At 50.0% G+C, this 12,335-nt stretch overlaps 1 protein-coding gene across 2 annotated transcripts in view; it reads right to left on the bottom strand.

The window, feature by feature from the left end:
• Vangl1 (VANGL planar cell polarity protein 1) overlaps positions 1-12,335 on the bottom strand; it is a 53,710-nt gene that overhangs the window by 8,912 nt on the left and 32,463 nt on the right. Inside the window, exons 5-8 of one of the 2 annotated variants that reach the window (XM_075981774.1) lie at positions 5,962-6,095; positions 4,940-4,978; positions 4,521-4,653; positions 3,081-3,315 (exon numbers count right to left, since the gene is read on the bottom strand). In XM_075981774.1, coding sequence (XP_075837889.1) covers positions 3,081-3,315; positions 4,521-4,653; positions 4,940-4,978; positions 5,962-6,095 — 541 coding nt within the window. The remainder of the gene's footprint in view (positions 1-3,080; positions 3,316-4,520; positions 4,654-4,939; positions 4,979-5,961; positions 6,096-12,335) is intronic. The other variant, XM_075981775.1, reaches the window with a different exon arrangement.

Genomic DNA, 12,335 nt, shown 5'->3' with positions numbered 1-12,335 from the left:
GGGAGAGTGTGTGCGCATGCTCAGTGTGACGGGAGAGTGTGTGCACGCGCTCAGTGTGACGGGAGAGTGTGTGCACGCGCTCAGTGTGACGGGAGAGTGTGTGCACGTGCTCAGTGTGACGGGAGAGTGTGTGCACATGCTCAGTGTGACGGGAGAGTGTGTGCACGTGCTCAGTGTGACGGGAGAGTGTGTGCACGTGCTCAGTGTGACGGGAGAGTGTGTGCACGTGCTCAGTGTGATGGGAGAGTGTGTGCACGTGCTCAGTGTGACGGGAGAGTGTGTGCACGTGCTCAGTGTGACAGGAGAGTGTGTGCGCGTGCTCAGTGTGACGGGAGAGTGTGTGCACGTGCTCAGTGTGACGGGAGAGTGTGTGCACGTGCTCACTGTGACTGGAGAGTGTGTGCACATGCTCAGTGTGACGGGAAAGTGTGTGCATATGCTCGGCGTGACAGGAGTGTGTGTGCGCATGCTCAGTGCAGGGATGCATGTTTCCACCCATGACCGGCTGACACCACAGGTGAGGAGCCCACGGATACAGGAAACTGACTATGGACCTGACTGTGTTGGATCGGTTTCCTGGGTGAGAGACTACTGAGTGAAAGAAATGAAAAGCGCTGCAGTTTCTCTCTAGAGATTTCTGCACGGCTTTTCCAAGTCTGTAGCACTGAGACCTGTGGGACATGTAAGAGTAACATGTCCTTAGGACAAGGCCTATTAAATATTACCTATGCACCAATGCCAATGTCATTCATGGTTCCCTATGATTTACCTGCTATGCAGCCTTATTTATCATCATTTCTTACACCGTGACCTTGTTGAGCAGATATCCCTATTTTATATCGGGGGGGGGGGGTATAGAAAACACTTATGCACAGCTGCAAGCCAACTGAGTGGTTGGGGCGAGGACCTGAACTCACCACACACCCGCTGCACACACCCACTGCACACACTCGCTGCACACACTCGCTGCACACACCCGCTGCACACACCCGCTGCACACACCCGCTGCACACACCCGCTGCACACACCCGCTGCACTCACTGCACTCGCTGCACACACCCGCTGCACACACTCACTGCACACACCCGCTGCACACACTCACTGCACACACCCGCTGCACTCGCTGCACACACCCGCTGCACTCGCTGCACACACCCGCTGCACACACTCACTGCACACACCCGCTGCACTCATTGCACTCGCTGCACACACCCGCTGCACACACTCACTGCACACACCCGCTGCACACACTCACTGCACACACCCGCTGCACTCGCTGCACACACCCGCTGCACTCGCTGCACACACCCGCTGCACTCGCTGCACACACCCGCTGCACACACTCACTGCACACACCTGCTGCACACACTCACTGCACACACCCGCTGCACACACCCGCTACACACACTCACTGCACACACTCGCTGCACACACCCGCTGCACACACCCGCTGCACTCGCTGCACACACCCGCTGCACTCGCTGCACACACCCGCTGCACACACTCACTGCACACACCTGCTGCACACACTCACTGCACACACCCGCTGCACACACCTGCTGCACACACTCACTGCACACACCCGCTGCACACACCTGCTGCACACACTCACTGCACACACCCGCTGCACACACCCGCTACACACACTCACTGCACACACTCGCTGCACACATCCACTGCACACACCCACTGCACACACACGCTGCACACACCCGCTGCACACACCTGCTGCACCCACCCTTAGTCTTTTGGCCACAGTGCTCTATTAAATCACATTGGTGCTCACTGTAATATCCATCCCTAAAAGTGTTTTAATGCCTTTATCCAAAAGTGCAGTGGCATTTCATTTGTATTTTAATCAAGTTTGCCAGAATATCAGCAAAGTAAGTCAGTCATACTGGTCAGTCTTACAGACCAGGCAGCAATGGCACACACCTTTAATCCTAGTAGCCACACTAGCTTGCCATAGAAACCAGGTGGTAGTGGTGCACAGCCTTAATCCTAGAGCTAGAGAAAATTATAAAATGAGAGGAGCCAGCTCTCAGTCTCAGCCTCAGTCTCATTCTGAGGTTTCCTGCAGGCAGGATCGGCATTTTTGGACTGAGGTCAAGGTAAGAGTCAGTGAGTGGCTGCGATGCTTCTCTGGTCTTCAAGTTGAACCCCAATATCTATAAGATTTTATTAATTGTGTTTCAAAAAAAAAAACCTGTTCAGTAAAACAAATTCTACAGCATTGAAATTGGTGGCACCCTACCAAAAATCAATAGTTACTAAGTTAGGCTTTATGAAACGACAGGTATGGTGTTAAGCATATGACATGAATTAACATGAAGTGTTAGGAACACCCTCAGTTTATAAGTTAGGAAACTGAGGCATAGCACTAGAAGCTATTTGCACAAGGTAATACAGCCAGCCAGTTGGTGGAAGACCCAGGTTAAAATGGGTCGGTTTAGCTCTAGGGTCCACCCTAGCCACTACACTGTACTGGTAAAAAATGAAATATTGTTTTCTCTGTAATAGAATCGAGAGGTCTTAAAAGCGTACATTTAAACAAAACAATTGTACTGGGCTATGAGGCAGCTCAGTGAGCAAAGTGTCTGCTGTGCAAACATGAGGACCTGGGTTCAGATCCTCAGCACTGCCACAAAAAGACCAGCTATGGCAGTTCATGCTTATAACCCACTGCTGGGGAGGCAGAGAGAGAAGGGGCCCAAGGGCTCATTGATCAGCCAGTCCAGTAGGATCACTGAGTTCTATGTTCAATGAGAGACCTTGGGTCAAAGATGAGGTAGAAGGGTTGGAGAGACGGCGCAGCAGTTAAAGAGATCTTGCTTCTCTTCCAGAAGACCCCAGTTTGGTTCCCAGCACCATCAGGAGACTCAGTCACCTGCAACTCTAGCTCCAGGAGTCCTAACTTTGTCTTCTGGCTTTTTTCTGAGGCATCCAAACACACGCGAGAGATGCTCACACGGAAACACGCAAGTGCATATAAACAAACAAAGAAAGCACAGCAGTGTGGCGGCAACAGAGGGGACCCAGGACGTCAGGTGACTGCCCACCCACCAACCCCGGCAGCGCACCTTGGGGGTCATGCTGTTGGTGATGCAGAAGGCCAGATGCTGCAGGATGCCCTCCATGCTGTGGTAGTGTTGCTGCCGTGTGGTACGCAGGTACTTCTGCAGCGCCCTGGCCATGGAGGGGAAGATGGCCTGAGCTGCCTCCCTGGGGTCCATCACCTCTCCAGGAGACTTCTGCTGCTCCTCAGCCTGGAGACGCTGGATGTGGATGAAGGCTTCCTCTACTGCCACTACCAATCTGGGAGGAGATGAGGCGCAGTCGTCAAGGCTGAGCCCACTGCGGGGTTTGGGGACAGTCCCCTAAGACCCAAAGGGCCTCATGTGCCTACCACCAACTTCTCCAAGATTCCGTCACACTGTGCATCCCTAGCTGTCCTCCAGGGGATGGGAAGAGACCAGGAGAAAGAAAACTAACAGGAGAAACAAGATTGGAGGGGCCGGGGTGGGGGTAGGGGTGGAGGCGGTGGTCCCTGGGGCTTCTCAATTCTGCCAATAATGAGCTCAGAAAATGCACTTTAACCTGCGCTTTAATTTTTCCAATAAAAGATGAGACAGGAAGGCTTCTGCTCAAACTCCATCTGGGAAGAGGAAATGGGGATACAGGAGCAGCTGATGAAGAACCAGAGCTGGGGAGCGTCTGTTGGTGGAGTGTTTGCCCAGTATTACAAGACCTAGGAGAGACCCCCAGCACCTCATGTGGTTAGGCATTCCTGTAAGCCAGCACTCAGGAGCGGGAGGCTGGGTGAGAAGCCAGACTGACAAGATGGCTCAGGGTAAAGGCCTTTGCTGAACTCATGGTAGAAGGAAAGAACCAATCCCCAGAGTTGTCCTGATCTCCACATATGTACTGTGGCATACATGTAACAGTACATGGACACACGGGTACATACACCACACATACACACACACTCACATACACACACACAAATAGATAAATGCTTTAAAAAAGGTTTTAAAAAATAAGTTCAATGTTATCCTCAGATACATAGAGTTCAAAGCCTGGGCTACAAAAACAGAAAAGAAACCAGAGCGTGGGCCCCCTTGCTCCACCCTCCCTCCCACCCCAGCAGCTCAGGAAAAGGAAGAATGGAGCAGCAGGCATAAGGGAAGTCACCTCTGTCCCCTTCAATTAACAGGGGAAACAGTGTGGTGGGGCTGGCACCCTCTAAGGGCAGCGGCAGAAAAGCCCCTGGGAATCTGTGCTAGCTGCAAATTCCCAAGCCTGATCCAGGACCCACAGATGGTGTAGCGTGCCCAGAACCTGTGACGGGCATTAGAGGTATGTCTGGCTGGTGGTGATTACCCCTACACAAAATCTGAGAGACACGAGAGTCCAGTGGACTGTCGGCAGGCACGCAGGTCATGTTTGCAAACAGAAAATTAACCGTGGAGGTGAAAATAAACTACTCCACCAGAGGGGCCAGGAGTGTGGGGGTCACAAACCTTGCTCTCCGCTTCTTCACCCGCCGCTCGTGTTCAGCCTCCTCATAATACAGCTCATTGTGGCTCGAGTCCCTGCGCCGGGCAGCTGCAGCAATCATGGCTCGGGACTGACCAGAGGCATTGTTGCTGGGCCCTTGGACGAAAGGAGAATGGTGGGATAGCTTTAACATCAAAGGCCAGGACATGGAACAGAAAAACAGTACCAGGGTACTCTCCCACCCGCCCCCTATGGAGCGCACAGGGATGCTAAAAATAACTTCCCTGGGCACCGTACTCCATAGTCACAGCGGCTGAGAAATCTAACCCCAGCCTGATGGGGAAATGGAAAAGGAACTCTGAAGAGGCTGCAGGAGGCTCAGCACTGAGAACATCGGCCAAGAACAACACCCCCAGAGCGTGCCGAAGATGATGTCACTTACCATCTGCGACACAAAGTTTCAGTTTGGCCATAAGGGCAGCTGGGACATCACATGCAGCGGACAGTGAGAGAGAAAGAACAGGATGGGAGAACAAGGACAGACAGAGAAAAAAGAGAGTCAAAGGGCACGTACAGTGGTGACCACACACAGGAAAACACGCTAAGCTGGGGGGCGGCCTTTCCAGTCCCCACCCCAGACACCAGCGACTAGCGGCCACAAAATGCCCCATCTGTGAATGTCACTGTGAGTGCTATAGGAGAGATGTGGCAGGACCTCAGTTTCTTCTGGGTAACCTGCTGCTGAGGATTTGGTCTCACTAAGTTTTTCCATGGGGTGAAGTTTACACTTTATATATAGAGAGAGTGTGTGCGAGAGATTGCCATCACCAAAGTTGATATGTATGTAAATCAGCTGACTGGCTGACGATGTGATTCTCTTCTGGAGTCGGCAAAGCCCTTGTCTTATCCCAGGTGGCCAGCGAGAAATGACACGGAAGGAGGGAGTCCAGTTTCTCACACTTAAGCGCTTGACACCCTGAATGAAGCTGGGCTCCGACTCCTCAAGTCTGGCTCCAGCTTCTCGTCACCATTCAACTCCTGCTCCTAGCCAGGACTGAGAAGCCCGAGAGGAGCTCCCAGGTGCCTGAACTACTGACATGTCTTGGCCTCACGCCTTTGGAGGAGCATTCTGGTCTTTGGGTGAGCTGCTCCGACTTGGAAAAGCAGCCCTTTCCCGAGGGCTTCCAACTGAAGATGCTCCCAGCAGGAGGCAGGAAACACAACTACAGTTTCCAATATCAAAATCCCCAAATGCATGAACTTGCCATATATGTGGACCGTGAACTGACATTCCCCTGGAAAACATGTTTGTCTACCAGTAAAATAAAACAGAAACTGTTCTGAAGTGGGGAAGGCCCGCAAGGCAAGCGCGGAGCCCGGGGAAGAGGCAAATGTACCGCAAAGTTTAGGTGACAAAGGCGCCTAACTGTGGCCTTCGCACCGCACACAGTTTCAAGCACATACCATCTACATTGTAGACTTTCAGGCCAGCCATGTGCTTAGCGGCTCGGAATTTGGATGCCGTTAGAAGGTTGGGGTTGTAGATGGTGAAGTCCTTGTAGTAATTCTCCAGAACCACCAAGGCTGCTCTCTGGATGCTGTGAAGGGAGGGTAAAAATTAACGCAGGGTTGTCATGGAATACCACCGGTCTACAATAAAAGGTCCTCCGTGTCAGGTCGGTAACTGCAAGGCAGGGTAACCTCCCATGGAAGTCCGCTGGCTACACTCCTCACACGGGCCACTGTTAAGTGGCTCCCTTCCCTCTTCTGGGCTCTGTCATTTCCCAAATCCCATCCAGCCAGTGGTTGGAAGGGAAGAAAGTTACAACCTGAAACTGAGACCTAGGGTTAGCGTATACAGAACTTTTCCTGCTTGTCCTTAGTTTACAAAGGAAAAAAGAAAACTGAGGAGCCTCCCACACACCCACCCAAAGGTAGGAGGTGTGAAGGTGGTCACAGGGCTCATGAACGAAAGAAAGGCCACAGTTTCTGAGGCCCTCACTAATCCTAGGTTTCACACACAGATTACAGTGACGGCCTCCATATGAGGCAGAGTCGGCTTGAAATGAGGCTTCAGATAAGACCGTCTGATCATATAAGATCCTGGGAGCCCCTGCCCTTGCCATCTTGGTCATCCAGTGGATGATAGCTCCAAGCTGCCATTTTTGAGCCCGGAGATAAGACCCACACCCAGGACTAAGGGTGCATGCTGGGAGCTGTTTCAGAGAGATCACCCAGAAGTGATGCAGGAAGGGCCTACATCTAGCCCATCTCATCTGATGCTCAAGATCACTCCAGGCAAGAAAACAAAGGTACAGAAACCCATGAGCACACAATGGCATGGCATGCACTGTATCCGACTAGGACCAGGTGCAGACCAACAACCTAGATGCTGGCTCTTCACTCTACGCTATGTGTTCTGATGCCCGCAGCTTCTAAAGACATTCACCAACCCCAGCGTGCTAAACACCACGGCTCTGTTTTATCTTGCCCTCTTGCGTCTTCTTCCCAACACTCTAAGATGACAGGCTTATAAGGATTATGTACAATAGCCAGAACCCCAGGACAGGGACAGCCTTGGATTCCTGGATGACCACGTGGCATCCCAGTGCTCTGACAGTGGCTCAGAGACCTTCACTTCATTCTGACCATGCAACCCTTAACTAACCAGCTCAAGCTCTTGTGTACCCCCGCCACTCCCTTTGGAACTCTGCTTTAAGAGCTGAACCCAGGCCGGGATGAGGCTCAGTTAGAGTGTTGTCTTCTGGACTGCACTGGCCGAACAGGCACTAAGACAGTGTGGGATGCAAAAGTAACTTCCCCAAGGGGTGGCCCTTGGTTGGCAGGGATTCAGCGCAGATTTTCATGTATTTCTGAGCTCTGTTCAGTGTGGCTTCCATCTCTGCCCTGCTCTCCTCTGTGGCTTTCTCCAGTGTGGGGCAAGGGTTCCTTCACCCACAAGGAACTCAAAGGTATATTCTCCTCCATTACTCGCGTGCTTCCTTGAACACTGTTGCTTGCTGCTCTTCTGCCTCTGCCCATACTAGTTTCCCAGAACCTCTGGGCCTAAGGCAAGATAACGCCCTAAGCACGAACGTAAATCTCAGTTGTATACAGACACACCAGTTCAAACTAGTCCCTTCTGTGCTTCTATACCAGCAGAAGAGCATCTCTAGGTGCCTGGATTATAACAGAAAATTCTTCCATAATCCAAAGTTAAGAACTTGCATGCAGGGATTGAGAGATGGCTTAGCTATCAAACACTGGCTGTTTTCGTAGAGGCCCCAGGCTCAGCCCTCAGCACCTATATGGCAGTTTAAAGCACCTGTAACTGACATTTCAGGGGATCCAATACTCTTTTGGTGTCTGTGGGCTCCTGTTTGCATGTGGGGCACATAAACTCTGAAGGTACATACGTGTTATCAATAAGTAAATAAATAAATCCTTTAAAAAAAAGTGAAGAATTTAAAGGCAGTGTCAGAAGTTCTCCCCAGGGCCATCTTCAAAGCTTCTTGTGGTGGCTGCTGGTTTTGATTTTCATCCTGGCTACAAGCAGGGGCCCAGAGAATGCCATGGGCTCATGCGCTGAGGAAATGGTACTGTTGCTCAATGCCTTCGCCCCACAAATGCCATCTTTAGAAGTGGCTTTTGTCCTTGTCTCACTCGAGCAGAGCACCTACCCTGTCACCTTCCAGCATGGCTGGGACAGGCTGAGGCAAGGCCCCTGGCTGCCAATGCTGGGGCAAATCCCTAGGCAGCTGGTGTTCCGGGACAGAGACCTGGGGCTTCCCACAGGGGCTCAGTCCTCTCAAGCCCAAAGGAGTACATCTCCTAAGAATCACAGAAGAGAAGAGCAGGCATCCTGTTCCTTCTCCCACCCCGTCATCTCACAGAGGCACCAGGGTGACTCAGAGCCAGGCAAGGTCCTGGCCAGCTGCCCAGACTGACAAGCTAGTTCAGGAGCTGACTTACACTCACGCCAAGTTTCTAAACTCCTCCAAGAGCTGTGCACACTCTCGCCTACAGAGAACCGTTTGTCTGGCATCTAACAATACGAGGGAGTGGAATTCCCACAGAACCAAGACAATACATGACCAGTGTCCCCAACTTTAAAGGGGGTTGTCACCGTTTGGGTTAAACGCCAACATTACTGTGTTTCATCTTTTTACCGAGTAAACCATGGTGCGACAGGCCTGAAGTTTTGTTGAGACCTGGGATGGTGATTCTCTGTGTTCACGGCTTAGCTGTGCTTCTTCATACATAACAGCCGAAGACTTGGGTCCAATCAGCAGCTAGAGGCCGCCTGTCCCCCTGCTCTGCTCCAGGCTATGGTAACGATCGAAATACTCAGAACTCTACGGCTGATATCATTTTCTACGTTCTCCCTTGTTGTTGGCTATCAAAGTCATTTCAGGGGCTTAGATGCTGGCTTAAGTCATGCTAGACCTGCAAGACCAGGACATACAGTGCAAGCATTCTTTCAGCCAATGTCAGTGTTCAATACCGTCCTTGCCTCTGTTTCTCTGTATCTTCCAACTATGGACCACACAGGGCCAGAGCAGGCCTGGCCTCTTTCAGGCAGTCGCTCACATTCTTTAGACCCCATGGCCTGTCCCTAGATTCAGGGACTCCCAGCGCTACACAGACAGACCGTTGTCATGCTACACGGAGTCAGGCAATGCAATCTCTGGCTCTTTAACAACTCCTTGCAGAAGTCCCTCACAGGCAAGGGAGGCCTCCTTTATTTCTTCCACACATAACACTTGTTGGCTCAACTTGTTCATTTATGAAACCTTAGGATTCCCATAGGTTTAGGACTGGCCAAGAAGTATTTCCTAAAACCATTCAAGGCAAAGGGGGAATGAGAGATGTAGGAAATCAAATCTTTCAAGGAACCCTGATTCCTAGACAAGATTCATCTCTGGGGAGTGAGAGGGGCAAGGGAAATGAGACTGGTGAGGAGCTTGGCATCACGCTGTCAGAGACAAAAGGCAATGAGCTGGCCAAGCCATCTTTAAGCAGGAAATCTAGGACATAGGCTGTGGGCACAACTCTACCATATTCCCAGAATTGTAGGAATGAAAGCAATCTCCTTGTTCTCCCCAAAGTTCAATAATCAAACAAATCATAATTCATCTAGTCCAATATCCCAATCCATGAAACAATTCTATTGATAACATCCCAGACAACTCCCGCCTCTGGAGAGAAAGAAAGAGGGAGATCATGTCATCTTAAATTATTCATTTCATTCATTTGGCTTTTTTTTTCTTTAGTAGGATGGGACTCATAACCCAGAATACCTGGCTATGCCATGCGACGTGGGCTCCAAAAGCTGGCTGATATGAAGTGCGTCACTGGAGGGTGAATGAAATGAATTGGGCAGGCTGGTGACTTTAGAAATTCCAGCGAGAGACCCTGAGGTGCTGGCGAAGGCTGGCTTCAGGGAGAGCCGCCTTCCGAGCTTCAAGGCTGGCGGGCAAATGCTGAATTCAGACTCTCTACAAGTTCACTCTGACTGACATTTAGGGCGGAAAAATATTGGAGCTTGGGGATTTTGCTTTCTGCCTTTCCACGTTGACTTGTCTGTTTAGTTTAGGCTTGGTAAGATTTAATAAGATAATATAATTTAAACGGTCTGGTCTAAGGCACATGCCTCATAAATTATACTGCCATGAGTTTCTCTATCCATGTGTGTGCTGGGGAGGCTGATCTGCCCCGTGTGCACCCATACCAAGCTCTCCCACCCAGGAGGGCTGCCTTTAGAATGAGCCAACGTGGAGCCCTCTGAAAAGCTTTCCCTGGGGAGAGGAACCACAAGCACACAAGGTTCCAGCATCCTTTGACAACTCGCAGCCTCTTGACAGTACGATCTACTTATTGGGAGGCAGCCATGACTCATGGGTGGAGAAAACACTGGCCTCCGAAGCAGAAAGTCGAGATTCCAGATCTGATCTTGTCTTTCTGTTACTTTCTAGACTGTTTCCTCTTAGCTTGTGATGAAGAGATAAAAACAACTACCTTATGAAGCCGTTGAGATGAACTGAAATCATGCCTGTGAATGTGTTTATAAACCAAAAGCCTTATACAAAATAGTATCATATTATTGAAAATGGGTATAATCATCTTATAATAGGGAATAGGGTTGATTGGTTCATGCCACTCCTGGGCATAAAAGCATGGGCTCAAAATCCATTTATACTGAATGACTTGTTAAGCTTTGTGTCTTCAATGTTCCCCTCAAAGACTATATCCTCAGGGCTCAGTTGCCAGCTTGGGGAACTGTGAGGACAAAACCCTGAAGGTAGAAGATTACAGAAGAAAGTTAGGTCACTAGGAGTGTGCTCTTGAAAGGGACACTGGGATCGCTGATTGGTCCTGTCTCTCTTGCTTCCTGGCTGCCACGGGTTGAGCAGTTGGCCGGACTATATGCTCCCCACCCCCAAAGCTCTGCCTGGGGCCAAGTAAGCAAAGACAAAACAAACAAACAAATGAAACCTGAAATTGTGAGCTGAGCCCAAATAAGTCATTCCTCCTCAAAAACTAAACATTTCAGGTATTTTGCCTCAGCAATAGAAAACTAACCAACATACTCCTAGAATTCTAGAAATGGAAGTAAAACTCACTGTTCTGCCAGAGATTCAAGAATTAAAGAAATCAGAATTCACCTGGTTTATTTTTGCTAATCTATGTAACAACTCCCTTGATAACACCCCAGACAAAACCAACCTCTGAAAAGAAGATCATTCTCCCACTGTGCTGAACTAATCTCTAACTTCTGCTATTGTCCTCATTGCTTTCCCTGGGGACATGTCCCTCTGACTGCGGAGAACATCTCATACTTGGAGGAACAACTGTGGCCATAAACCATCTCTTTTTAAACCATCCCCTAGGTTGCAGAAAGAGAAGGATTGAAGTCTAGAGAAGCATGCACTCACGCACATATATGAGGTCATACATACATACGTACATACATACATACATACATGTATACCTCCACACGCGGTCCCTTATTTACTGTTCATTTGCTCTCCCTTGGCTTGACTGTGCCTTCTGCAACCAAACTAGTACACATGGCGGAAATGGCTAATGAAAACTGGCACCTAGGCTAACTTCCTCACATCCTCAACTCCTCTAAGACCAAGGGGAGACAGCATGACACAGGTAAGGCCCTCTTAAGTCTTAGCCTTTTCCAATATTAACTGGACCCTTCTAGCTCAATAAAACAGCTTTCTCCATGAGGAGAAAATGTGAACATCTTCCTTACACTCAACTGCCCCCCATCAGCGCCAGACCACTGTTCTGATTACCTGGGTGTGTGTTGACTGATAGACGAGCACTAAACAGCTTTCTCCTCATAGTAAAATCTGGAAAGATGTCCATTTAGGGCATGTGCTCATTGCTCGAGTCAACTACGCTGACGTCCAGAAAGGGATGAATAATCAGCTGCCCTGTCTCCATCCTGGCCATTACAAACCCTGAACACCTGTGATGGTCCAGTCACTAAGCTCCAAGCCAGACTTTGTTTTGCATGCTTTTTTTTTATTAATGAATTTCACATCACGCCCCTCAATCCTGCTCGTTTCCCAGTCCTTTCATATCCACTTCCACCCTTGTAAGCATCCCACAAAAGAAAACAAGTTGTGGTGTGTCAGTGTGTCCCACCGCATATCCTTCTGTCCAAATGGCTTTACTCGCAAATATTCATGGCAATGGATCATTGGCTTGGCTCAAGGCCTCTGGCTTCTGCTACACCGTCAATACTGGCCCCTCACCGAGACTCCTCTTGGCTATCCTGCTGTTGCCCTGAGTCATGGAGATCCTGCAGCTTTGGTTCTGCA

Source organism: Microtus pennsylvanicus, chromosome 7 (assembly GCF_037038515.1).
Source record: "Microtus pennsylvanicus isolate mMicPen1 chromosome 7, mMicPen1.hap1, whole genome shotgun sequence".
NCBI classification, from domain to species: Eukaryota; Metazoa; Chordata; class Mammalia; order Rodentia; family Cricetidae; genus Microtus; species Microtus pennsylvanicus.
This window is presented reverse-complemented; position numbering and strand designations above follow the sequence as displayed.